This window comes from Astatotilapia calliptera, chromosome 12, assembly GCF_900246225.1.
Source record: "Astatotilapia calliptera chromosome 12, fAstCal1.2, whole genome shotgun sequence".
Lineage (NCBI taxonomy): Eukaryota > Metazoa > Chordata > Actinopteri > Cichliformes > Cichlidae > Astatotilapia > Astatotilapia calliptera.
Window position 1 is genome coordinate 18,440,312 of NC_039313.1, and position 26,827 is coordinate 18,467,138.

Sequence of the window (26,827 nt, forward strand, 5' to 3'; positions counted from 1 at the left end):
CCCAGCGACCTTTTACTTTCCAGAGCTGCTAGAGTACAGCAGCAGCAGTCCAATCAATGAGAACTAACAAGCTCACAAGTCAACTGTTTACATTTATTGATCTGAAGTCTTTGCCTTCTTTTCGAACAGAAACATGAATATGAGTTGAGCAAAGTTAAATGCTGATTCACTGAAAAAAATTAAGACAGTCTTCCTCCAGAGTGTCAAGTTGCTTAAATTGGAGCTGTGCTGTTAGTGGCTGTGCACATGGCCATGTCCCTAACTTACACCCGGCTTTGCCTTGGTCTCACGCTTGCTGTCCAGCAGAATGCGCCTGAATGTGAGGTTAATGCGAGGCAGGAGGATCTTCTTGCGGACAGGGAGGCTGTGGTACCAGAAGGTGTTGGTCGGCGGGTTCATGAGGAGCAGGCTTCCGTGAGCGAGCTCCAGCTTCACAGGTTCAATTTGTCGGCGGCTCTGCTTTCCTCGCGAGTCTCTGTGTTTGAAGAAGAAGTCCCGCGCTGCTCCCAGAGAGACCGACGCGATGGGACAGCCGGGGTCCAGCTCCTTCTCGTCGTCACGGTGCTCGCCCATGTGATCTTGCCCATCTTTGTACCTGATGGAGAAAAGTGTGTTGATCAGTAAAACCTCCAAATCTCAAAACTGTGACATTTACAGCTTGCATCAGTCATTTCTCACCTGTTGACCAAGACAAAGTTGAATGTCTGTCCTGTCGTTTTAGTGACAGTGTCTCGAATGTATTCCAAAGTTGGAGTCCATGGGCAGGCTATACGCCTCACCCCAGAATAAGTGTACGTTAGGCCTGCGTCTCCATACGTGGCCTGCTTTCTCGGTATGTTGTACACCTTTCCATACACCTGGACCTTTGACTCTTCACCTGGAACAAGCGCAACAGTTAAAATGCACTGCAACTTCTGCTCATAACTTTAAAGAAAACAGGGTTGATGTACCTGTTGCATACACCACCTCCTCCTCCAGCTGTGTAAAAAGGCAGTCTGCCTCCTCTTTAGAGAAAAGCAGTGCATAATCACAGTCTAGTCCCTCTGCTTCTATTTTTTGCCAGGGAACAGGTTTGGAGAACTCTGCAAAGGCTGCATCCTCATCATCTTCAGAGTCTTCCTCCTTTATTTTCTCGTCTCTTTCCTGTTTAATCTTTTTTCTCGGACTTCCTGCTGGAGTGTCACTGGTGCAGCGACGTTTGTTCCGATCCTGAATCACAAACTTTTCCATTGGTGGATTTTTAATACCTGAGTGATGGAAAGAGGAAACATTAGCATTCCTCAAAGATGTTGGTCCATATTAACACGACAGCATCACACAGTTGCTGCAGTCTGGTGCACATCCATGATATGAATCTCCTGTTCCAACACATTCCAAACGTGCTCTACTAGATTCAAATCTGATGACTGTAGAGACCATTTGAGTACAGTGAACTCATTGGCATGTTCAAGAAACCAGTTTGAGATTATCTTAGTTTTGTGGCATGGTGTGTTATCCTGCTTGAACCAGGCATCAGAAGATAGATTCACTGTTGGGACAGACATGGTCAGCAAAGCTGTGGGGTTTAAACAATGCTCAGTTAGTAGTAAGTGTGCCTGTGAGTGTACTAAGAAAATATCCTCCACAGCATTACACCACCTGCAGCCTGGACCTTTGATACAAAGCAGGACTGATCATTGCTTTCATGCTCTTTACTCCATATTCTGACCCTACCATCTGAATGTTGCAGCAGAAATCCAGACTTATCAGACCAGGCAGCGTTTTTCTAATGTTCTAATGATCTTTATCCAATTTTGGTGGCCACTGCATCCTCGCTTGCTGTAGCCCTTTTGCGTCAAGCTTCAGCTGTTGTGAGCAAGTGTTTATTTGACTTCCTGTAGCCTTCCTATGAGCTGGAAGTAGTCTGGTCATTGTCTTCTGACATCAACAAGGCATTCTCGTCCACTGAGCTTCTGCTCACTGGATATTTTTCTTTTCTTCAGACCATCCTCTGTAAACACTAAAGATGGGTGTGTGGTCAAATCCCAGCAAACCAGCAGTTTCTGAAATACTCAGAACAGCCTGTCTGTCACCAAAAACCATGCCACGTTCACCTTTCCCCCACTATGGTGCTCAGTTTGGACTTCAACAGGTCTTCCTCGCTATGTCTGCATTTCTAAATGCACTAAAATTCTATTATGTGACGCAACTGGCCGACCTGCATTATGGGCAGTTGACCCGGTATACCTAACAAAGTGGCCGGTGAGTGCATGTTTAGTTTACCGGTGTTGTGCCAAAAAGTGATTGTCTGCCAAAAACTGATTTCCGGTATTTGCCAAAAAGCGATTGCTCATATTTAAAGTGCTATAAGTAACTTGTTGGGCTATAATATGTTAAACATATGTCAAATGCATCCCTTATGGATGACATAAAGTCATCTTGAGCCACAAACAACATTCGTGTAGCAAGATACAAGCCGCAATCAGTTTTTGGCAGCGACTTTTATATAACCTTTATTTATGCAGTAAAAAAAATCTCATTAACATTAAAAATGTATTTTGTAAGAGTAAGTTGGCCAAGAGCACAGCAGAAATGGCAGCAAATATTACAATAGTTCTGTAAAAATATTTTAAGTGGGGATAAAGGACCGGATTGGTTATAATGTAAGTACAAGTTGTAAAGATACTTAAAAAACAGATAATTTTTAATTCTTTATGTAACCCCTTTGTATCCCCTGTTCACCGAAGTCTATTTACGAACATACGTAAAGATATTACACATAAAAAATACACAGAAACACTGGAAATCACTTTTTGGCAGACAATCACTTTTTGGCACAACACCGGAAAGAAGAACAGCAGAAAATATGCTCAGTTATTTTGCATGAAAAATGACTCAAAACTGATTTAAATATGAGGCTTTCTGGTCATCATTACGTGGACGTTTTGTTTCGTTCAACAAACACCTTAAATAACAACAACAAAAAAATCCCTAAAAACGTCAGACAGACACTTTTTTTATTCATGTAAATAGACGCTTATCCTTATGCTAGGTGCTGCACGCTTACTTTTAACAACATAAAACGCCAAACAGTAGTGTGTCTTGAACACCCCTCAGCTCATTAACATATCTCTGTGCCGTCACTGTTTAGGCGCCAAATGTGTTATTCCCACTTGGGGAGATTTGGGTTTCGGAGCAGCAGACTGCTGTTTTATTCTCATTCCGGGTATTTTTTTTTTAACTCTCTTGGTTTACAGCAGGTTACCACCGCAGTGTTTTAGACAAAATGATTGGACAGAAGACTATTAACTCATTTTTTTCGCCAGTTTCGAAGAAGAGGACTTCTACGGAGTTAATTGAATCCGAGGAGGATGCAAACGAGCCGGTGAGTGTCATTTCTTTTTTAAAACAGTTTAAATTTTAAGAGTTAAATATGTACCTTATAAGTTTTATATTAGCTTGTTGGCATGTATTTAAAAAACTTACAGTGGAGTCATGAGCGTTTCAGACACTGGGAGATTTGTAGTTTCCCGCGACGCGTTCGCGTACTCCAAGCTGCGTTCAAAGCCACCGCTGTGTTGTTGGTGTTCAGCGTGACACTCGCAGCGCGACTATGATTCCACCGCTCTGTCGACACTTTCTGAAGCCGTTTAGACCCCCGGCTGTCCGCTTCTCACCAGTTCTATGTGTTTCTCAATACATTAAAATTATCCAGAAAAAGCAGAAGGGCTGTGGGGTGGAGACGGAGCAGAGCAGCCCACGCCCTGCCCCTCTGTCCCCGGAGCAGCTGGACAAGATCGCCCGCAACAAGAAAGCGGCGCTGGAGAGACTGTCTTCCGTTCAAACACCACCAGGGTTCGGGGAGAGCTGGAGGAAGGCGCTGTCGGCTGAGTTTGGAAAGCCGTACTTCAAACAAGTGAGAAGAGGAGGAGACGGGATACTGCACACTGTGTCTCTGTTGTTTTGAACAGTTATAGTGACTTCACATCTCTCCCACAGCTGACGAGTTTTGTTTGTGAAGAGAGGAAACGCCACACAGTTTACCCACCTGCTGAACATGTATTTACCTGGACACAGATGTGTGACATCCGAGATGTAAGTGTGTAAACTGACAATCGATGCCATGTACAGATTGAGCTTCAGTGACACTGGTTGTTAGACGTAGACATAGACTTTGTTTCATCCAACAGTGGGGAAATTCACTTGTTACAGTTTTTTTTTTTTTTTTTTTTTGTGCTGTTATTATATTTGTAGATGTACATAAAGCGCAGTGGGAGTGATAATGATACACATGTATTTTTAGACGGTATTTATTCTGTGTGTATACTGTACAGTGCGACTGTTGTCGGGATGAAGGAACAGTCTGCTGCTCGAGAAGCTGCTCAGGGCCTCCACAGTCTTATGCACGGGGTGTGAGGTGTTGTCCATAATCGACATTAGTTTGGCTAACGTCCTCGTCTCACCCACTTCCTCTATGGGGTTTAGGGGACTATGCAGGACCGAGCCAACCCTCTCTGCGCTGCCATCTCCCCAGCAGACAACTGCATAAAAAAAAATTTCCTGTGTGATGTATTATCTGAGGTGTCCTTTACTCTGTCACAGTCGCCTAACCCAAACGTGTGTCTACAATTCCAGGTAAAAGTGGTGATCCTTGGCCAGGATCCATATCACGGTCCTAACCAAGCTCATGGATTGTGCTTCAGTGTGAAGAGACCAGTGCCTCCTCCCCCCAGGTTTGAAGCCCTTCACTACCTCTGATGGGGGAAAAACACATATAAATGGCTTTCTTCATGCAATTTCTTCTTTCTTCTTCTGTGAATGAATAACTTTCATACCTGCTTGTTCCCTGTGTTGGAAATTTGTGAGTTAATTGAAATCAGTGCTGTTGAGTCAGATCCTTTTCATTTCCAGCTTGGAGAACATGTTCAAAGAGCTGAGCTCTGACATCAAAGGCTTCCAGCACCCGGGACATGGAGATCTGACTGGATGGGCCCAACAAGGTACTTGAAAAAAAACAAAACAAAAAAACCCATTTTGTTAAATGTTTAATCATAGTTCCACAATAAGAGAGCTGCAACAAACCTGCTCTCCTCCTCCTTTTTTTTTTTTTGACCTTGCTCACCAGGAGTGCTGTTGCTCAACGCTGTGCTGACTGTCCGAGCGCACCAGGCCAACTCCCACAAAGACCGAGGCTGGGAGGCATTCACTGACGTTGTGGTGCAGTGGCTCAGCAAAAACCTGGAGGGCCTCATCTTCATGCTGTGGGGATCGTATGCTCAGAAGAAAGGAGCTGCTATAGACAGGGTCAGTTGTTTTTAATTCAGGCTCATTCAGCTTAAGCTTTATAATGTGTTTTCATACTAAGTTTTCTCTCTGTGTGTTTATAGAAACGTCACCACGTCTTGCAGGCTGTTCATCCGTCTCCCCTGTCTGCTCATCGGGGGTTTTTTGGGTGCAGACACTTCTCAAAGGCCAACGAGCTGCTACAAAAATCTGGAAAGTCTCCCATTGACTGGAAAGCACTTTGAATTCTAGTTTTCTAGCATGTGTTCAACTACAGACCAAAACACCCATAAGCTTTCCTGCAACCTGTTTTTGCATCTTCTTAGTATTGGCAGCTTTTTCTGTATAGTTTTTTTGAAAGCCTTTTGGCTAAAGCTTAATGTTGAACTGCATATCTTTGTATGCACATAACAGTTTCCATGTTGTAAATATGTTTTGTACACTATTGCTCTTTTTAGGTTAAACAATAAAGTTCCTTTTTTGTTCTTACTTTTTTACATAAATGTTGGGTTAATTAAAGTGATTCCAAAAGGCAGATATAGTGTTTTAATGCCAGGCATGTTGACTACCTCTGACGTCTGTAACACTGAGTTCTGTTAGGGTCTGCTGTTGAATAAGGGTAGTTTTTTTTTTTTTCTCTCACAGTAATTTAAAGTAGTTCATAGTTTTGTAAACTATTAACTTGAAAAATAATCTGAGGGACCAACTAAAACTATTTTCTCCTAAATGGGGTGTAAGTAGAAGTATAAAGTAGCATACATCAACTATAAATCAACATTGTGCTTTCATACTTAGATGGATACATTTTTGGGTTTAACCTAGGCTAAAAAAACAAACTGCTTTTAAACTTTAACATAAAGTAGTCAGAGTCATTGTAATGTTCTTGTTACAGGTTAGCTGTGTCTAATATAACCAAAAATTATATGAGATAAATGTTTATAATATCTGTTGTACATTTATAGGTCTACTCCGATCTATAAACCTGTAAGGCACATGTGAAGGTTGTAGACTGGAAAACTGAGATATGCTGTGGAAACTGAATACTTTTTTAAGAAGAAACATTTTTTAAATTTCTTGATTCATGCTCAATCACCTTGCTGTGAGGGGCCCATGCTAACTAGTGCTGACCAAAAGAGGTCACATTGCAGATTAATTTAATAATTTTCTTTCTAATAATAATAATCATAGGAAGAAGAAAGTATATAGTTTCCCTTGCTGTGTATTTATTCACCACTCTGCATTTAATAATCAGTTATTAATAATCTCGGGGCCCAACCAGTCACGGCTAATGTCCGTCCCTCTATGAGCCTGGTTATGCTGAAGGTTTCTTTCTGTTAAAAGGTAGTTTTTCTTTCTTTCTTTTATTTTATGTTCTTCAAGTTTATGGAACATTTATGCAGCATACACCAAAAAAAAATACAGACCTTAACTAATTTAATTACATGTACATTTCCCATCTAGCATACACGCAATTTAAAATATTAAATCTGGTCGAATGAAATGTACTTGATTGATATATATTTAGTTTATACCAAGGGCGATTAATTATTTACTAAATAAACATTTTATTTTACGTATTTCAACTGCATTTTACTCAAAATTATTGCTTAATGGTGGATGGTGAAATTAAGGTGAATTTTTTTTTCTTTTCTTTCTTTTTCATGCTCGTTTCCGAACTGTTTCGGATGTAGACGTCAATGCATGGCGCCACCAGTGACGCAATGACGTCGACAGGAAGAGAGGCGGTAGTGGTAGTAATATTCACACAGGTAGAAAACTGAGAATGCCCGTGCAGAGCCGCTCCGTGCGGGACTCCTCCGTACATTTCAGGTTACTCCAGCAGTACCTGGTCCTCCTGAAGAAATACCCCATCCTGACTAAATCTGTAACCAGGTCAGTACACGTCGCGTTTCTGCACTTTGACAGTGTTGCAAGTTAGAAGCTCCCATTTACTGACAGCCAAACCACTGTACTGTAGTCAGGTTTCTTGGGACGTTTATTACACTGTAACTAAGAAAAGTGTTTTTTATCAGTGTTTTGTTTCCTGCTCGTCTTCAGGTTCTTTAAGACTTTGTTTGCATTGAACGCACACTCATTTTGTCACAGCACTGCTTTTAGCCAATCAGCATCTGTCCTGAAAACCTCCCCCACTAAGTCTTTTGCAAGTGGACTATTGATACTTATTGACAGTTGTGTGTGTGTGTGTGTGTGTGTCCTTTGTATTTTCAGTGGCATCCTCTCTGCTTTAGGAAACCTTCTGTCTCAGTTTGTGGAGGCGAGAAAAAAAGCCCAGAAGGGAGCTCCTGTCAGTAATATCGATGCAGCTGGAGCTGCACGCTACGCCATTTATGGGTGAGATCCAGTAAAGAAAGCAGACTGAGCACTGACTTGTTTTAAGGCTGCAGGTCTGTGATTGTGATGTTGTTCCAGTTAGACTCTGATAAAACTAATCGAACACTGTCCAATGTTATTGGTGTCTGTGATAACACAGTTATGTGATAACATTTAGATGTTCTTCTGCTATTCATATTTGCCCTTGTTGTGTGTTTCAGGTTGCTTATTACAGGACCCGTGAGCCACTTGTTTTACCAGCTGATGGAAGTATGGATTCCCACCACAGATCGGTTTTGTGTAGTCAAACGTCTGCTGCTGGACCGGCTTATTTTTGCCCCGGGCTTTCTGCTCCTTTTCTACTTTGTAATGAACATCCTGGAGGTGGGTCATCTCAGACACCATTGCTTTCAAATTAGCTCAGTATAGAGGGACACCTGCTCTCTAATGCAAAAAAAAGTCATGTCAAAACTGAGGCAGCAGAGGCCCTCACCTCATTTAATTATTTCTTAATTTATCAAAACAGCTCACACAACTTAGGAGTCCAGTTTTGCTTTTTCATTGCACTGGAATGGTGTTTAAGCGTAGTTGTTGTGGTTCAATGAACAACAATTTTTTGTTGTTCATTATACACACCATTGCCAGTATCTTAACAAGCTTTAATGCCATACATATGTCCTAACATTGGACTGGCACTATGATGTACACTCATTGGCCAATTTATTAGGGACACCTTGCTACTATTGAGCTGGATCTACTTTTGTCTTCAGAACTGTCTTGATTTTTTTTTAATGGCACAGAAGGTGCCGGAGACATTCCTCAGAGATTTTTGTCTGTAGTGACATGATGGCATCGCACAGATTCTGCAGATTTGTTGGTTGCATGTCTCCAATTCCACTGCATCCCATAGGTGCTCAATTCGATTGAGATCTGCTGATTGTGGAGGCCATTTGAGTACAGTGAACTCATTTTCATGCTCATCTGACACCAAGAACCTGGCAAAGTACCCGATCCAACCTGGACATTTACCATAGTATTAATTATCATGTCCACGATATAAAGATTTTATATATAAGCATGTAATATGACTGTAACCACTGTCCCTTAGGCTAAAGGATGGACTGATTTTGAAAAGAAGATGAGAAGAAGTTATTGGACCGCTTTGAAGATGAACTGGAAAGTTTGGACCCCTTTCCAGTTCATAAACATCAACTTTGTCCCTGTTCAGGTACACATTTCACTTCATTTCATCAGAGAATGAGTTATTTTCTGTCGCCACATGTAATTAATTTCTTCGCGCCTTCTGTTTCTGTGTACATTTCTGGTTTCAGTTCCGAGTGCTGTTTGCCAACATGATCGCCTTATTTTGGTATGCCTACCTTGCATCTGTGAGAAAATGATGCTACCAAGACGTCTCTAGAGAAAACACATCTTCAGGAAACAGTTTTGGCATATTTGTAAATGCCTTAAAACTGAGATCATACAACAGACTGTTACATTTACTGCCATAAATCTGTGCCTAATCTGGTCACTAATTTTCACATACACAAGCGCTTGTGATTAAATTTAAAGTGGACTGAAACCATTACCACATGTTGCTGTAACATTTTAAATACTTGACTTGAAATTTATATCTTAACAGTGTAAGATCTAATAAACTATTACTTTATATGACTCAAACATTGAGAATGACAGCCCCACCTTCCTGAGCTGACACAGGCAGAGGAAATGTGAAGAGACGTAGGCTCCTGTTGTTAACTTTATGCTTTGTAATAAGTACAGTTAACATGTATTTGTCATGACAGAATCACCAACGTGTTGATTTGTATGAGTTACTTATCTGTTGTGCCAAAAGAAAACACAGATTTGCAAACTGGTTAATGAACCCATATTGTACGGTCTATGGGAATGTTCTTGTTTTTCCAAAATAAAAGCACTAATAAATATGATAAATGAGTTAAGTCAAGTTTATAATATTAAATAACATACATGGGTTTTCTGAACCATTTTAAAGTGTCCTCAGCCTCCTCTCAGGTGCAAAGTCATGTAGATGGTGCTGTGGTTTCTGACGTTGTAGTCCTCCAGTTTGCCACCCTGCATCTCCCGGCCTTGGTGAATGAGCCTCTGCTGGCTCGCTGGCACCCCCTCTCTTTTCTCGACTCTGTTCTTGAAGTTGCTCACAGTCTCGCCGGGTTGGATGTCGTAGGTGCTCATCTGTTCCTTTTCATTTCTGAGGAACACCTGGATGGGAGCAGGTGGAGGAGGCTCGGTGACCAGCAGGGACACCTGGGAGCCGTGCTGTAAGCCGTAGTAGCTGATGGGTTTGGAGTCGTCGTTGGGATGACCGTTCAGAAAATCCAGTTTCTGCGTCTGAGGGTCGACTTCCAATTTCTCCTGGATTTTTATTTTCAGAGAGCCAACTGTGTCCTCTGGGTTCACGGTCAGAGTGTGGGACTCACCCAGCATGTTAATAGTTATATCCATGTTGGTTGTAGTCTGAAAGAATTCAAAATAGTCCATTAGAAAACACACACACTGGGGAAAAATGACTTTTCAGTTCTTTATCAGCTTCCTACCTTGTGATGACGTTTTCACTTCAAGTCTTCAAACGTGGAAACGTAAATGATGCTCGAGCAGCAGCTAAGTTGAAGGGCTCAGCCTTTATATACACTCTGCCTCAGCTGATCCACACCCTCACACTCACCTAAGGTTCGTTTTCCCTCTCTGCCATAACAACTTTCAGTTTCTATTGTCTAAGCATGACTTGGCTCTAATGCTGTAATTAAAAAGCCTTTCCTTCACAAAATCTAGACTTAAGAAAAATGCCTGCATGACCTGCAGAATCTCCTTATCATATTAGGTGTCCACAATTGTCACTTAAAGTCGAACTTTATGCTTTCTCACTTTTGAAAGTGATTACATCCTTGCATTACATACTTGAGTCTTTTGCTGATAGGTTTCTAAAAAGAAACATGCAGATTTAAAATATAACATGCAGCTTTCTATAGATGGATACATAAAAACACTTTATTTGTTACATTTAAGATTAATGTATTTGAACATAGATACAACACATTTGTGTCGGCCTTGGCTTATTAAAGTTCGTGTCTTGAACTTTGTCTGTGTGTGTTTCAGGTACTGCACTCTCAAAGACTGAATCAACCGGCATTTCAGCCATGGGTCATTGTGAGCATCACAGGGAAGGTTGAAGCCGCCCACTGCAGCTGTATGGCTGGAGTCGCGGAGAGCTGCACCCATGTCCCTGCTCTTCTGTTTAAAGTAGAAGCAACAGTGAGGATCTCTGGCACAAGGACTGTTACAGAGGAACCTGCATACTGGGTTTTGCTGGGTAATATGACCAAGATACAGCCAGAGGTTGGCCATAAGATAGACTTCTCCTCTTCAGCTGCCCAAAAAAAGGCTCTCTCAATCAAAACATAAACAGACCATCTGTAGTGACAGGTAAAAGAAGCCGTCCTCAAAACAGAAAAATTCCACTTGCTACTGTGCAGGAGTTGGATCAACTGATGGGAAAATATTTCTCCAAGCATAGTTCTGTTCTGAATAACCCATAATGTTTTAATTTAGGGGGGCCTGTAAATAATTTGCATTTACTGATTATGTACTTACTAATTACCACTGTTCAAAAGTTGAATAAAGAAAAAATCAGGTGTTTACCTATTTTTAATTAAAACCAGTTTATAGAACATCACATCAGTTACAATGTAGAATCAGTGTCATGTATAGTTTACAAATGACAAAATGTTCACATAAAATGATGACAGCATTTATATAATATCACCCACTGCTAGCATTCTGTAATTTACTGTCTCTTTTGAAAATGTATCACTGCATATACAGCACAAGACTTTTAGGAGTATTTAACAAGAGCATTTCCCCTGGTTTTACTAACACACTGGGGCACATGTTCACCAAAACGCAGCAAACCTTTGCCATCTTATCCAGGAGGGTCACCTTTTCACCCTCACATGGAAGAAGTAATCTGATTGGCATGGTGTTAGCATATAGTATGTATGTAGCATGTACAAAGATTTCGTAGTGCCCCATGTGTAGTGTTGGAACCCAGTCATTCATTTCATAGGCTGGTTTGCTGCAATAATGCCAAATAATTAGCAACTTTATAAATAAAGGTAGTTCTTCATGTTTGTTCTAATTTGCTATGACCTCAGAGCGCATTGAAAATAAAAAGAGTAACTTACCAGAATGAAAATACTGAAGCACACCAACAGATATCTGTGGATGGTAGAGAACTGAATATCAGCTCGTCTCACAGCCGCTATCCAGGCTAGACGCCTTCTTTTGGTAACATCCAACACATAAGCTCCCTCATGATGCTTCCAGGTGAGGAAACAATGAAAAGAGAGCCCGTTTTCAAGCTTATTCCTTTGCTGGTAGTGCAATCTAACATTACAACCGACCACACAGCAAGCATTTGTTTGGCCTGCTAATATGGCGCCTCAACCAAAAATCCTGGCCACGCCCCATCCGGTAAGATCACGCTCCAGAGCCCTATTAACGTACGGATCTAGAAAGAAGACGCTGCATTTTTAACTCTGAGGGAGATGAAGAATGAGCCCATTTCCAAAAAAAAGTGGAGTGTGTTCCTTTAAGTACTATATTGTATATATTGTCAAAAACTAAAGTGTACATAGCAGTTGTTGTATCTTGTTTACTGTAACACTGACAGATAATTTCAAAGTCAAGTGAATGCTGCATTATAGTGAGATATTGTGTAATGTGAAATACTGTAAGCAAATAAATAAACTGTCTAATTCTTGCTAAACCTTTGACTCTGTTTTTTTTAATCCAACTGTTTTGCAGATGAACATAAAACATGTTGTTACTTTTAGTATTATTATTATCATCATCATCATTGTTGCACTAAATACATTTTAAATAAAGGATACTTTGATATACATTCTACTGTAAGGTTGGAAATGTGTTTTCTTCACTCTGAAATATCTTTTGAAATGCATTTTGTTTTGAAAAAAGATATTTTCAATTTCAAAAATATCTTTTTTTGAGCATCACAAATACAACATATATTTACCATATATTTGAAATATATTTTGGCCAGGAAAAATGTATTCTTTTACCGTATGGGCGTGCTGCCCCTAGTTAAAATATTATACTCATATTCTAGGAATACACGACTATTGCAGTTCTTTTTTTTTCTTTTCTTTTTTTTGCCTGTCCCATTTGGTTGTTTAGCCGTCAGAATTGTTGTCTGAAGACCAACAAGGATACCCAATGGATTTATTTTGCCAAATGGATCATCGTGGCATTGCCGTATTGGTCCATTTGATCGACCTTTGTTTTTATTATTTATTTTATTTTATTTTCAGTTGTTACAGATGGGACAGACATGAGTGAGGGATAGGAAAGGGAGAAAGAAAGAGGAAGGAAAAGAAAAACAGAAGGGGAGAGGGACAGTGAGAAAGGGGGGGGGGGGGGGGGGGAATGAGCTGGTACATACCTGAGCGCCCAGCCCCGGACACCAAGAACCACCAATGTACCGACCCCTGAGGGCATCAGTCACCGGCAGGGAGTGTGGTGAGGGGAGATAGGCCTTGGAGGGCCTGGGAGTTCCCAGAGAGGTGGAGTCTAAGACCCGACCTGACATATAGACACAGACAAACAGGCACACACAGACACAAACATGCATTCCCACCCTCATGCACACATATACAAACACTCAGCACTCACCAAGGATTGACATAAATAGACATGTACACACAATCACACTCCCCAAACATACTCTATACCCCGGGTCCAGGTACCCTCGCCCCCAGAGGGGGAAACAGAACCCAGACCCAAGAGATGTTACCCTTCCCCCCGAGGTGGAGGCAAACAGACCGTCCCAGGCTCCGCAGCAGCAGGGAGGCCAATCGGACAGCCAACATCTCCTCCCAGCCCCCCCGCCCCGATGGCTAGCAGAGAACGGGGGTGTGTGAAGACCCCATACCTCCCTCCTCCCACTCATGTGTAGTGTTGCTGCGTGTTGTTCTAAAGTGCATTTAAAACAAGGGAGAGCATGGTGCTGCTGCCAGAGAGCAGCAGGTGTTAGCACGGCCCCTCCCGAGAACCCTCAAGGTCTACATGGATTTAAAATTGAGAGGTGGGCACCGGCGCCACAGGTAGGTTTGAGTACACAGACCGTCCACTGGACGCCGTTAACGTGCCCACCCTCAAGGCCCTATATATATGTGTGTGTTATGAGAGTGTAAGTAATGTGGATGTCTAAGTTGTGAGATAAAATTGAGGCACAGGTGGCTAGAAGGGGACAGAGGGGGGGGAGGAATGTCTCCCCTGCACCCTGGTGACACACCCGCACCCCAAGGCCCTACCTGTGTGGGTGAGTGTGGTGGAGCGGGAAGAGGGAGGTAGCCGGGGATGGGGAGGAAAAGGAGGGAGGGGAGGATGCCCCTCCCTAGGGCCAGCTCCCCCGCTGACCCCAGTAGGCACCCCCGTCCTTGGACTATTGCAGTTCTTAAAGCACAGACAGACAATATGAAAGCATTTTGCTTGTTTTTTTTAAGGGGGATGGACGTTAACATAGATATTTAGCCATAACACTACAATATATTCCCCACAAATCAAAGTCCAACATTTTCTTTATTTAGTTTTAATCAGGAAGCAAAAAACAGGAGTAAAAATAATAATCTATTGCTCCTAAAACAGTAACAGTTATAATATTCATCTAGCATTGCATATAGTATTTTTACAACTGCAAGCATTGCTGGAAATGTTGCCTCACACACTCAGTTAGGTATGCTTATGTCCACATCACTATCCAGCAACATTTGTCACCAACAAATGGACACAGCTGGAAGGAAGACAGAAACATTTTTCAACCCTTTTTTCCTAGAATTCTATGATTTCTTCCAAAATCATGCTCACATTCCCACTGCTACCTGGTTTTGTAATTATATGCTTTGTTCAATTGTCACCATGTAATGTATTATGATAAAGTCAGGCACAGGCTGTTTGCAGAAGTGGTTAAAGGATAGGTTAACAAATCGTTAGAAGTACTGAACAAAGTGATGGTAATTTATATGAGAATACTGTTACAGATATATGCTGATTAATGATTAATTGATTATCTGCCATTACTACCTCCTGCCATGCAGATGAAAAACAAAACACTTTCTGTGTGATAACTGAAAGTGTTTTGTAATAACTGTCTTTCACTTACAGCACAGAGGCATATCTGACTGGAAGAACGCTGTGTACAGTGGTTGTGTGACTGGAGGAGCTATAGGCTTTTGCGGTATGTAACTTACTTTATTAACTTACATTACAGCAAATTTATGCATTTTGTCCACGTGTTTATTTTTCTGTTTTGCAGCTGGTCGGGAGGCTGGTGTTTATTCTCTGCTGCAATTAAACATGACTTGCGGTAAAGCTCTATGGAGTGGCTCGATGGACAAAAACATAAATATTACACATGTGGCCCAGAGAAAGAAGACTCGCGTTGTGAGTTTGCTAACCCTGTTTCCCTGCACATCAACGATTGCTGTTAAAGCAGAATTGAAGTGTACTGTTCAAACACAGGGATTTTAAGTGGCACCACAGTGGATTAAAACAAACAAACAAACATAAAAAAAAAAGACATGTCGGTTTTTCCTGTGACTTTCATATTGTGGACAGTTAGAGCAAGGAATGCCAATTTCTCATGGTGAATCTTCAAAGACAGAGCAGAGTGGGTCTGCTTCAGTGGTGCATTCATCAGGTGATGAAAGCTGAACTTGTGTGAATTTCACTCTGGGTCTGTAAAAACTCAGATGAGCAATGTTCTGCCTGTAAAACATTGGTTTGTGTGTAATCCACACCAGGATTATTTATAATAAAAGCATTTTTTAAAATTGTGGATTTACTACTTTTCCTTGATTATTAAAGGACTACAACACCCAAACTAGTCATTACCTTTGCTTTAATTCTGAAATTTTGTTTTTATTATAGCGAAAGTAGTCTTCAGGAAAAGTTCTCCAGGCTTCTTGAAGGACATTCAATTCAATTCAATTCAATTTTATTTATATTGCACCAAATCACAACAACAGTCGCCTCACAGCACTTTATATTGTACAGTAGATCGTAGAATAATAGATACAGAGAAAAACCCAACAATCATATGATCCCCTATGAGCAAGCACTTTGGCGACAGCGGGAAGGATATACTCCCTTTTAACAGGAAGAAACCTCTGGCAGAACCAGGCTCAGGGAGGGGCGGTCATCTGCTGCGACCGGTTGGGGTGAGAAGGAAGACAGGATAAAGACATGCATTCAAAGCTCTTCTTTGGATGTTGGCTGCCTTTCCTTCCCTTCTCTGTCAAGATGATCCTACTATTCACTAATGTTGAGGTCCAGGGTTTGGGGAGGCCAATACACAACTGATAGCATTCCATAATGTGTTTTTCTATTTGAAGATGGTGGTGTTGTAAATGCTATTGTATAATTACGTTAGCACAATGGTGATAGGAAGGCCCCAACCCCGCCTTCCTAATGTGGGAGCCAACCAATAGGACCACTCCCTCCATGTCTGCGACCAGTGAGACCACAATCATCCCCATCTAACAAGGTACCAGTGATATGAGACACATATGTTGCTTTCCACTTGTATGCACAATCATACTGGGTCACAGGTGGTATAGGGGAAGTCTAGTAAACAGGTCCCTGGTGGCAGGAAACTAAGTCCGTGGGTCAGAGGGGGCCAGCCGAGATTCAGTCTCTGAGCATGTTACATGTAGGACATTGGGTTCTGTGTTCCCTCTGTTTGGTTTCTGCCCATGTGTTCCTTCTGTTCTCTGTCTGTTACTGTGTCTCTGAGTCCAGTCTGTGCATTTCCTGTTTTATTTTGAAGGTCTGTGTCTTATGTCAGTGTGTTCAGTTTTGTGCTCTCCCTGTCTCGTCTGTGTAATCAGTGTCAGCCGTGTCTCCCAGCTGTTTCCTTTCAGTCCTGTTCACCTCTTGTATTTAGTGTCTGAGTCTTCCCCTGTTCGTCGTTGCGTCATTCTTCATTCTACTCTGTTTGTTCTGTTTGCCCGGTTTCCTGTCTGTTGCTTCCCCAGTTTAGTTAGTTTTCTGTTCAATTGGCAAACTCCCTATAAAGACGGGTGTTTTGACTCCACGTTTGTCTCTGTGAGTCCTGCTCTTGGGTGCCTGCCTGCCTTCACACAGGCATGACATTTTCTTCTTTTCTTTCTGTTATTTATCTTCCTTCGTTGAGTCTCTGTTTCCTCCTTTTCTGCTTTACAGTTTTTCACTTTTTCCTTTTTATTTGTTTCCTGTGTTTGTTCCTGCTGCTTTTATTAGATGCAAGCTCCTCTGCAGAAAGAAACACAATGTAGGACACATGTAGCTTTGAAAGATGGGTGCAACACTGACTGTCCAGCTCAGCTCAAAATTCAGTGTTTAGACATTTTTCTAGCTCTCCCATCTTCTTCTTCTTCATCCTCCTCCTCCTCCTCCTCTCTTGGTCTCCTCCTCGAACCGCCTGGTACTGGGTTGGGGGGCAATAGCACAGGAGCATCCTGGCCATTGTCTCCATCGTCATCACTGTCATCTGTGTCACTATCAGGAACACTTTCAGTGTCGCTCTCAGATCCCTCATCTTCCCACCACCACCTCATTTCGTCCATTGGATCTTCTTCTGCTCCATTATTGTACAAGGGTCGTTCTATTTCTAGAGGTGGATTTCTTTCTCTGTAATCTCCTGCTCCCATCTCTGCTAAATGAATGACCAATGGTTGTTCTATTTGTTGGGGTGGATTTCTTTCTCTGTTATCTCCTACTCCCATCTCTGCTCCATTAATGACCAAGGGTCGTTCTATTTGTTGGGGTAGATTTCTTTCAATGTTATCGGCTACTCCCATCTCTGCTCTATTATTTTCCCAGGGTCCTGCTATTTCCTGGGGAGGATTTATTTCGATGCCTCCTACTGGAACATCAACTGCCTCCTCTTGTTGTGGCAGTTGATTATCAACTACACCAAGCAACTGATCGATTTCAAGCCAGGGGAACATCATGTGAACTGCTATAAGATTTCTCTGTTGCAGCCATTCCAAAACCAGCTCATCGACTGCTAGCCCTACACCAACATGGTTTTGTTCACCATCGTCAAGGTTTTGTGAGCCGCCTCTATCCATTTTTTGAAAACAGTCTGCTTTAATAGACTGGAGGAAACTGGTCGGTACAGCTGTCAAACTTTAGCTGATTGGTATAGAACTTTTAAAATGTCCTTGAAAAAGAGTTTAAATCGCTTTAGCAAACCGTTTAAAAACACGGAGCAACTGTGAACTAATCGCAACTGATTGCTGTGAGGAACACTGCGAACTAACGGCTATTTGAGGATTTTCAGAGATCAAAGTCAAGATTTTGATTGGTTATGCTTCGATCTGACTTTTGTGACGTCATCAAATTCGGTTCATTGTGGTGACGGTCAACGTTCTGCTGATGAAAAAATGTTGCCGGTGACTGAAACTAATAATCAGTCCGCTGTAACGTCCGTACACTCGTAACAGGAAGTACACATAACCCCTAGAGAGAACCACAGCGACACCTGCTGGAACTCTCCGTAACAGCAGAAACAGGAGGCAGTATGGACAAACATAACATTGCTGTTATCTACACAGGTGAAGCATTTCCCACAAAGCCTTGAATGAATTATAGTGACAGAAAGGGGCCACAAGATGGCGCCATTTTTCACGTAGTAGATACCGCCTGTTGGCTGTTTGGTTTACGTTCACACCACTCCATGAGTATTGTGCATAAAGTTTAAAGTTTTCCTCAGGCTCATGATTTTGTTTTCCTTTCTGGCTGAATTAAAATTAATTCATTTAATAAATGATGAAGAGATGAACGTCATAGATTTCCTTTGACAATTTTTGTGTTCCTACTCTTGTGACCTGTGATGGTATTTTTTTTAATGTATTTGTATTCTATTGCATTCTCAGAGTCTGGCCCAATAGGAGCACTGAATCCCACTTTAGACTACCAATCGTCAGTCGACGGAAGTTTCGTCACCACAACAACAACATGTACCGGGACAGCAAAGCAGCCGGTAAGTCCGCTATTTTTTTATGGAAACTTGCATTTCTTTTATGTTTACGGTAAATTATAGACTCTAAGATGCTCCTGGACTTAGCTGAAATTACACGAGGCTGAATAGTTCATTCAACTCTTACTTTAGGGTAGGGCTGCTCAATTAATGGAATTTTAATCACGATTACGATCTGGGCTTTCAACGATCATTAAAAATGACTGAGCCGATTATTAGCCCCTCCCTTTACTCTCGCGCTGCTCCGTGTGGCAAATCGAGCGCACCTCTCTGCATTTCGAACACGCATCACAACAATTAGGAGGACCCGAGGGAAGCTCGGAAAGCTAAGCAGAAGTTGTTTGGAGAGGAGAGTGACTGCCGTTGGTTGAAAAGAGAGGTAAAAAAAAAAAACTTCAGTGGTGTGGAAACATTATGGGTTTGCGGAGTCAGACGTGGATCAAGTAGACATAGTGTGTAAACTTTGCTATGGTGTCATAGCTGCACCACAGAGCAACACTGCAAAGTTCACGAAACATAGATGTTTACATTTTTCATTTATTTTTTATATTGCAAACATTTGCACTGTTATCAGTATTTGCACACTATTTTATATTATTTTTTAAAATCATTATTCAATACATTGTTATTGTTAACCCTTTAAATCCCTGTAGAACCGAGCCGCGTAAGCTAGCGCAATAATTTGTTTTGCATATGAAACTGGAGGAGTTGTACTTAATCTTATGCCATCAGCTTGTCCTCGGTCACGGTTTCCTTCCACATAAAGCTTTGCAAAAATTGCATAAAAAGCGCTTGCAGGAACAAAAACATAATATTTCAGAAACACGCTTTGCGTAACACTTCCCACATTGAAACAGACATCAGCGAAAACTGTCGCATGTCCGCCATTTCCTGTCCGAAACCGGAAATGACATCATTTTCTCGGAAAATGTAGGTTTTTACTTGTAGGCCTTAAAAGCCTATACTGGTGTTTTTATAAGTCACGTTTGACTTTTCTGAGTAGTTTCTGGGATGCTTAGAACTCGAATTGCACTGCTGGAAATAGTTTATTTTGATGCACCTGCTGTTTTCTTTGCAAATTTGCATCATAGGATTGTTTTTTGTTTTTCCTGCAGTATATAAAAATTGCTGTATCTCTAAAATAAAACTATGAAGACACTCAAAATAAATTTCCTGTTGTTGTAAACTATTTTTTGCAACTTTTTTGTATTTAAAGTTTTGAAGGATAAGCCTCTTAAATTTCCCCAAGCAGAAATATATGTAAAAAAAACAAAAACGATTTTCAATTTTTTTGTAGTCTATTGCACTTTTTTGCAATTAATGTAATTACTATGGACTTAATGCAGACATATTATTAAAACATGGCCTATAACAGTTGTATTGATGTATAGCAACTTGAAATGCTCCCAAAAATGGCACTACAGCATGTAAAAAAAAATAATATAAGCTCTGGCGGACTTGGTTCTATGGTAGGTCTTAAAGGGTTAAATAAATATCGTCAAATAATCGAGATCTCAATTTCAGTGAAAATAATCGTGATTATCATTTTTGCCATAATCAAGCAGCCCTACTTTAGGGTAAATGTTAGCTGCGCGGTAGCCAGCATCTAATGCATTACGCCCATTTCTAGTGTTTTCAAATGGCTACACCTGATGACGGCGACACTAGCAATTCGTGTTATAAATCCAGATGCCCCTGCACATCGTCAGCAGGCCGGGTGAGAAGTATGGTCTTCACCAAACCTCCACAGGAGCTGCTCAACCGAGTCGCTGCCTTCACTCAGGCACAGACGGTATCCACGCGCCTTCACGTCTGCAGTGCCCGGTGGTGCTTTCCGTGGCTCGTTACAAACGATGTGACATATATGAAGTCGTAAGTGTATCGTGTATTTAATATCGTACTAGGCAGATTTACTGCACTACCATTTACTACACATTTACCTGTGTATGGCTATTGTCAGTAAATGCTGCTCATCGTAAACTTTCTTTAAGTGTGTAACATTCACAATGATACTGTTGTTGGTAACGTGTATGATTCCAGCGTACCTGACAGGCACTATTGACTTTTTGTACACAGTTGATTATGTAAAGCCCCTCGCATTGGATTCATAATCAAGTTCACTGATTGACTGCCCTGCAGTGCTGTTTTCCTGTATTCCTGTTTCATCCACTTTAATAAAGTGTCCTGTGTTATAGTAACAGTGAGTTGTGGATTCACTTAATGAATGCCTAAGTTGGGCTTTAATCTGCCTTAGACTTACTGGTCTTCTTTGAATCAGCACCACAATAATCGTAAGGGCACTGACAAAACATGCAAGTATAAATAAATAAAATCTATTGAAAGAGAAATATGTTTGATATGTTTTTATTAAGTTGCACACAAATAGCATTCTCTGCCAACAGGCTCAGAAGACAAAACTGTATAGAAACTGTGGAGGCAAATTTCTTTTCTCTTGTATTAATCACATGTTTAATCATATCACATTAGTTATAGTAATATCACTTTCTCACTTTACGAGCACTCCCATCACCAGTTTACATGCATGTGGAATGTTAACACAGTGAGGCCATTGTAATGGGAGACGTTAAACAGATAGTGGGATGATCCTAGTGTTTCACTGGGATGCTCTCTCCACATTGCAATGTGTTTATTAAACCCACTTCATATCAAGCTCACTGGGTGTGTTGCAGGTTATTGTTAAAATTTCCATAACAAAACACAACACAGACCGGAACCACAGAAGCAATGTGTACATGCAGGTGGCAAACACAAGTTTTTGAAGTATTTGTACAACACATGCCTCTGCAACAGCTTCAGTGTTTCCTAGAATTGATTCGGAAACAATAACAAAGCTATTATCTATATGTTATGACAGTCAAATTTCCCCCAAATAGTCTTGGTTGAGGTCGAGTGACTGTGAAAGGTATATGATCACAACATTTTCATAATGAACTATTCAGTGACCCATCTTCAAATATTTAGTCACAGGACAAACAGAATCTCTCATAGCATCTTTGTCATGATTTTACAACTCTTTGACCTTTGACAAGTGGACCCTAGCATGGCAGCAAAGTGCAACAATATCTCTTCGTGTACGGGTCAAGAGTTCAGGGTATGCATTTAATTTCTTGCATGTCTGTAAATGACTAGTACAATGGTATGAATAATCCTTCACATTTTACCAGTATAAAAGTAAAACAATTACATCGTCTCATCGGGGCAACCTAAAAGACTCCTTTTATGGCTAGTCTTTGCACATCATAATAACACAGAAGAGAAGAAAGCAATTCATTCTCGATTGCTGTTAATTCCAGGGGATTTTCCAACCGGTTTTGGTTATTGCATGTGCACTGATAATGCTTACTGTCCTGTCATTGTAAGCCAGTCAAAATACATAAATAACACATTGTGATCATGCTGAAGACCACAGACGGCAGTCCAGGCGTCCCGCACTTAGACTGACTCGAGTCAGTCTAAGTGCGGGACATTGTCTTAAAAAGTGGGACAAGGAATAGAAATGCTGTACAAACCCACATAAAGAGGGGCATCTGGTCACCTGGGTAGGCCTATAATAGATGTATTGGGGGTCAAAACCTACGGTGGCCCCTAGAGACAAAGCACGTACAAACTCCAAAACAGTTGCAAACTCCAAAACACTTGCAAACTCCAAAACACTTGCAAACTCCAAAACACATGCAAACTCCAAAACACTTGCAAACTAAAAAACACTTGCAAACTCCAAAACACTTGCAAACTAAAAAACACATGCAAACTCCAAAACACTTGCAAACTCCAAAACACTTGCAAACTAAAAAACACATGCAAACTCCAAAACACGTACAAACTCCAAAACACATGCAAAATCCAAAACACTTGCAAACTAAAAAACACATGCAAACTCCAAAACACGTACGGACTCCAAAACACTTGCAAAATCCAAAACACTTGCAAACTAAAAAACACATGCAAATTCCAAAACACGTACAAACTCCAAAACACTTGCAAATTCCAAAACACGTACAAACTCCAAAACACGTACAAACTCCAAAACACTTGCAAAATCCAAAACACTTGCAAACTAAAAAACACATGCAAATTCCAAAACACGTACAAATTCCAAAACACTTGCAAAATCCAAAACACGTACAAATTCCAAAACACTTGCAAAATCCAAAACACGTACAAATTCCAAAACACTTGCAAACTCAAAAACACATGCAAATTCCAAAACACAACGGAAGTGCTCCAGGACGCTAGGGGCAGTGTTGAGCTTTTGTTACCTAGTAACTACACAAGCCAGGAAGTACCAATGACCGGATTTGGGGTTTGCAGCCTTAAAGGCCGCATTTTAAGGCCGATTACGTCACAGCGACAAGAGAAGGCTTTCCCAATTCAAAGGCTGCTCGAAATGCGGCCCTCAAATGCGTCCATAATTTCCCTGAATTTTAAGGATGGGTCGGTGTAGCCTTCATGGCCCAACATATCCCAGACTTCATAGTGCGGTGGTGGTGTGGATAATTTTGCCGAAAAAAAAACGGTGGAAGCGGAGCGGAGGAAGTGTAAACTTTCAGAAGTAAGTACTGAATATTATGTCACTTATTTATGCGCAAATATTTTTTTAATGAAGAACATTAAACCATTATTGTTGGCCACATGTCGGGAAAGTTATGTGACATTAGTCATGTCTGTACTTTCAGAATTAACTTGGTTTTAAAGCCTTTACTTTAAAAAAATATATATAGTCGACCTTAATCTTACAGAGATTGTGATGATTTTGTGGATAATTAAAGTCAGTCATATATCCACAAACACAACAAGCTGAAAGTCAGTGATGCTGCTCGGTTTGCAGTCCTGAATATCACAGCACAAGGAAGATTCACTGCACTGTTAATGTTAGCTATGTTATATTTGTCAGGGTCCTGGGACTGGGCGACCCAGGATCCCTGAGCAGTTATGTATTATATTATTATTATTATTATTATATGTATTTTGGTATTGCTGCTGCTCTCCTCCATGATTGTAGATGTGAGTGTGTGTGTGTGTTTATGTCTGTGGGGATGCTTGGAGGATGGAGCTCAGCCACCTGCAGGCCTGAGGGGTGTGGCCCTGCGGAAGGACTGGCCACACCCGAAGCCACACACCTGCCGCTGATCAGGGCTCGTCGGGGGAGCTACTTAGGAGAGTCTTGGAGCTCCCACCGACGCGGGATCATTGCTTGGGACTCCACGTTAGTTACCCAGTGTAGGTTTTGGTCGTGTAGTGTATGCCTGCCATTGTTCAGTGTCCTGACTGCTGCCGCTATTGTTTCCCGCAGGAGGAGCGTGGAGGGCTTAAGGAGCAGCGAGCACCGGGAGTGCAGACACGGGAGCAGAGAGCACTTGGAGGACACGACACGGGAGTCTGGGGAGAAACACGGGGATTTATTGTTGTTTGATATCACCCTCTGTAAATAAACACTGTCTATACGTAGAGCACCGCGCCTGGGTCCTCCTTCCCCACTCCTTCCACGGTGTGCCATGCCACACCGTGACAATATTGCTGCCTCTGTTCGGTGGTGTCGAGCCAAACGGACTTTAACGTGTGTTTGAACGAGCTGACGGTTCACTCGTTAAGCTGAAAGAAAGATGCTTTAATCACAGGAGTCACACATGTGTGTCCATTGTACCATCTAGGAACTCCTCTTGTTTCGTAATAACACAAACACTAAATCCTCCTTCTTTTGTGCTGTTTTGTAGCAGTGTATACACCTGAGACTGTCACCTGTCTGTCTGTCCTGCACTCTCTCTCTGTTTCTTTCTCTCTGATTGTGTAATAAAAATATGAACATGTGTTTATAAGTCACACTTGTGTTTGAATCCTGCAGCTTATCACACATTTGATTTCCATGTGTGACAACTGCAAGTGTCCAGAGTGAGGACAGACTGAGGGACCCACTGCTGCACATCATCTGTGAGGCTTTGCACCCCTGATGATCCACCAGGACAAACTCAACAGTGTGTGAGGAAGAGGAGGAGGAAGAGCCAGCAGCAGCTGACAGATGGAGAGAATAGACAGACTGTTCCCTGTTTGTGAAGGACTGCTAGAAAAGTTTAAAATAACTAATTGTCTGTCCTGAATCAGTCTTATTAGGTAATGTTCAAATAATTTTATCATTCCAGTGTTTTCAGTGTGGGAGAAAGTACTCAGGGCCTTCAAGTTACACACTATGAAAGGCAGCAACAAGTGTAATATTCAGAAACCTAAAGTATGTATCAGCAGCAGAATGGAGCTAAAAACAAATGTTTGTTTCAGTTCTATGAAGCTTTGAGTATTTTGGATCAGTAGCACTGCTGTGTTTGTTGCATCATATTGCTGTAATTGTTTATATGCTTTATATATTCTGAGGTAAGTTGATCTATAGTGTTACATCATATTCTGTAAGGATGTTATGTGTTTGTAGACTTTCTGCCCAGTTTGACCCATTTAGCAGAAGCCAGCCTGTTTAAGGCTCTGATATCTATTCTGTATGACTGAAGCAGTTATGACATGGTCTGATTTTCTCACCCAATAAAGGAATATTTCATATATCAGTCTACTCTTCATTTTATCAGAAACAGTTATCACAGCTTGTACATTTTCTTTTTATAAATATATGTAAGCAATGAGCCAAATTTAGTAATGCCAACATACTGAAGGAACAACATTTGTCTCTTATATATGATACACCTATATATGCACTGTCAAAGATACTTGTCTTTGAGTGAAGATTTAAGGTGATAAGACATATAAATAACTGCAACTTGAATCTGTACTGAGGCTCAGTATTTGGCACAGAGTTCATGTTCACTGCTGTAATAGCTAATAATGATTAATATAATAACTAGAATATTGGCCATATTATATTTACATTACCAAAGTGATATGACTTTAGTCTCATGAACAACATCAGCTAATTCTTATTTACTAATTAATCTTGAAATGACTGTTCAGTACAGAAATGAAGCCCAAAAATCATGTTTTACTGTCCTGTGGTCTCAGCCTCAGATACTTATCAAATCACACAAAGCTCATGTAGAAACAAACAAACAAATGAACAAAATATGTTCTCCCTCATTTCTGTCAAACCAAGTTGTATGACACGTTTCCAGCGGTTAGTATCACGGTTGCTAGGCAACTTGGGAAGCGCGACGGAGACTAGACCATCCCATACAGACAAACTTGCCGTTTATTTTGCAAATCGAGCTCAACACTGCCCCTAGCGTCCTGGAGCACTTCCGTTGTGTTTTGGAATTTGCATGTGTTTTTGAGTTTGCAAGTGTTTTGGAGTTTGTACGTGTTTTGGAATTTGTACGTGTTTTGGAATTTGCATGTGTTTTTTAGTTTGCAAGTGTTTTGGATTTTGCAAGTGTTTTGGAATTTGCATGTGTTTTTTAGTTTGCAAGTGTTTTGGATTTTGCAAGTGTTTTGGAATTTGTACGTGTTTTGGAATTTGCATGTGTTTTTTAGTTTGTAAGTGTTTTGGGTTTTGCAAGTGTTTTGGAATTTGTACGTGTTTTGGAATTTGCATGTGTTTTTTAGTTTGCAAGTGTTTTGGATTTTGCAAGTGTTTTGGAATTTGTACGTGTTTTGGAATTTGCATGTGTTTTTTAGTTTGCAAGTGTTTTGGATTTTGCAAGTGTTTTGGAGTTTGTACGTGTTTTGGGTTTTGCAAGTGTTTTGGATTTTGCAAGTGTTTTGGAGTTTGTACGTGTTTTGGGTTTTGCAAGTGTTTTGGGTTTTGCAAGTGTTTTGGAGTTTGTACGTGTTTTGGGTTTTGCATGTGTTCTTTAGTTTGCAAGTGTTTTGGGGTTTGCATGTGTTTTGGAATTTGCATGTGTTTTGGAGTTTGTACGTGCTTTGTCTCTAGGGGCCACCGTACAAAACCACTGAAGGATTTTAAAAATAATTCTGTGCTGAACTGGGAAACAAAGAAGTGACTTCAGTAATCAAAGAAGTGACTTCAGTAATGGCAACAATAGTTATTCATTTGTGTTTTAAAGGTAATACTGTTGGTTATGTGTGTGGGCACACACATCACACTGTGGACTCTGTGGAGAACAAATTGCGTTAGATACCACGAAATACGTTTAAAATTCGTTGGCATGCCAAGCAAAGAGCCCTTTAAAGTGAAATGCTGTT

General features: G+C 41.0%; 4 protein-coding genes across 7 annotated transcripts; 2 read left to right on the plus strand and 2 right to left on the minus strand.

Annotated features, from left to right (window-relative positions):
* Nucleotides 1–72: 72 nt before the first annotated feature.
* On the minus strand, nucleotides 73–3,526 carry alkbh2 (alkB homolog 2, alpha-ketoglutarate dependent dioxygenase). Of its 2 annotated transcripts, none has more exons than XM_026186413.1 (4): nucleotides 3,466–3,526; nucleotides 951–1,247; nucleotides 679–877; nucleotides 73–595 (listed from the first exon to the last, which is right to left on the minus strand). In XM_026186413.1, exons 2-4 carry the CDS (start codon nucleotides 1,228–1,230, stop codon nucleotides 259–261), a joined length of 816 nt encoding a protein of 271 aa, XP_026042198.1. In that variant the 5' UTR covers nucleotides 1,231–1,247; nucleotides 3,466–3,526; the 3' UTR covers nucleotides 73–258. The 2 variants fall into 2 exon arrangements, with proteins under 2 accessions (XP_026042198.1, XP_026042199.1); XM_026186414.1 differs by lacking the exon at nucleotides 3,466–3,526 and adding an exon at nucleotides 1,714–1,933.
* On the plus strand, nucleotides 3,078–5,759 carry unga (uracil DNA glycosylase a). 2 transcript variants are annotated; one of them, XM_026186412.1, is made up of 7 exons: nucleotides 3,078–3,364; nucleotides 3,695–3,895; nucleotides 3,979–4,074; nucleotides 4,615–4,712; nucleotides 4,891–4,979; nucleotides 5,105–5,283; nucleotides 5,367–5,759. In XM_026186412.1, the coding sequence occupies exons 1-7, from the start codon at nucleotides 3,266–3,268 to the stop codon at nucleotides 5,505–5,507; spliced, it is 903 nt and encodes a 300-aa protein (XP_026042197.1). In that variant the 5' UTR covers nucleotides 3,078–3,265; the 3' UTR covers nucleotides 5,508–5,759. The 2 variants fall into 2 exon arrangements, with proteins under 2 accessions (XP_026042197.1, XP_026042196.1); XM_026186411.1 differs by lacking the exon at nucleotides 3,078–3,364 and having other exon boundaries at nucleotides 3,587–3,895; nucleotides 5,367–5,751.
* Nucleotides 5,760–6,976: 1,217 nt separating this feature from the next.
* Nucleotides 6,977–9,542, plus strand: pxmp2 (peroxisomal membrane protein 2). Its single transcript, XM_026188580.1, has 5 exons — nucleotides 6,977–7,155; nucleotides 7,492–7,614; nucleotides 7,815–7,977; nucleotides 8,702–8,821; nucleotides 8,925–9,542. The coding sequence occupies exons 1-5, from the start codon at nucleotides 7,046–7,048 to the stop codon at nucleotides 8,991–8,993; spliced, it is 585 nt and encodes a 194-aa protein (XP_026044365.1). The 5' UTR covers nucleotides 6,977–7,045; the 3' UTR covers nucleotides 8,994–9,542.
* A 4-nt stretch (nucleotides 9,543–9,546) lies between these two features.
* On the minus strand, nucleotides 9,547–12,189 carry LOC113034192 (polyubiquitin-like). Of its 2 annotated transcripts, none has more exons than XM_026188581.1 (2): nucleotides 11,814–12,189; nucleotides 9,547–10,089 (listed from the first exon to the last, which is right to left on the minus strand). In XM_026188581.1, exon 2 carries the CDS (start codon nucleotides 10,075–10,077, stop codon nucleotides 9,613–9,615), a length of 465 nt encoding a protein of 154 aa, XP_026044366.1. In that variant the 5' UTR covers nucleotides 10,078–10,089; nucleotides 11,814–12,189; the 3' UTR covers nucleotides 9,547–9,612. The 2 variants fall into 2 exon arrangements, with proteins under 2 accessions (XP_026044366.1, XP_026044367.1); XM_026188582.1 differs by lacking the exon at nucleotides 11,814–12,189 and adding an exon at nucleotides 10,170–10,223.
* Nucleotides 12,190–26,827: the final 14,638 nt, after the last annotated feature.

What these genes read in the sequence shown, in the direction of transcription:
- alkbh2 (XM_026186413.1), bottom strand. Translation starts at nt 1,230, where the DNA reads ATGGAAAAGTTTGTGATTCAGGATCGGAACAAACGTCGCTGCACCAGT. An exon ending in GGAGGTGGTGTATGCAACAG is followed by an intron (nt 878 to 950) that starts GTACATCAACCC and finishes CGCTTGTTCCAG; the next exon opens with GTGAAGAGTCAAAGGTCCAG. An exon ending in AACTTTGTCTTGGTCAACAG is followed by an intron (nt 596 to 678) that starts GTGAGAAATGAC and finishes TTTCTCCATCAG; the next exon opens with GTACAAAGATGGGCAAGATC.
- unga (XM_026186411.1), top strand. Translation starts at nt 3,593, where the DNA reads ATGATTCCACCGCTCTGTCGACACTTTCTGAAGCCGTTTAGACCCCCG. An exon ending in AGATGTGTGACATCCGAGAT is followed by an intron (nt 4,075 to 4,614) that starts GTAAGTGTGTAA and finishes CTACAATTCCAG; the next exon opens with GTAAAAGTGGTGATCCTTGG. An exon ending in CCAGTGCCTCCTCCCCCCAG is followed by an intron (nt 4,713 to 4,890) that starts GTTTGAAGCCCT and finishes TTTCATTTCCAG; the next exon opens with CTTGGAGAACATGTTCAAAG.
- pxmp2 (XM_026188580.1), top strand. Translation starts at nt 7,046, where the DNA reads ATGCCCGTGCAGAGCCGCTCCGTGCGGGACTCCTCCGTACATTTCAGG. An exon ending in CTGACTAAATCTGTAACCAG is followed by an intron (nt 7,156 to 7,491) that starts GTCAGTACACGT and finishes TTGTATTTTCAG; the next exon opens with TGGCATCCTCTCTGCTTTAG. An exon ending in TCAACTTTGTCCCTGTTCAG is followed by an intron (nt 8,822 to 8,924) that starts GTACACATTTCA and finishes TTCTGGTTTCAG; the next exon opens with TTCCGAGTGCTGTTTGCCAA.
- LOC113034192 (XM_026188581.1), bottom strand. Translation starts at nt 10,077, where the DNA reads ATGGATATAACTATTAACATGCTGGGTGAGTCCCACACTCTGACCGTG.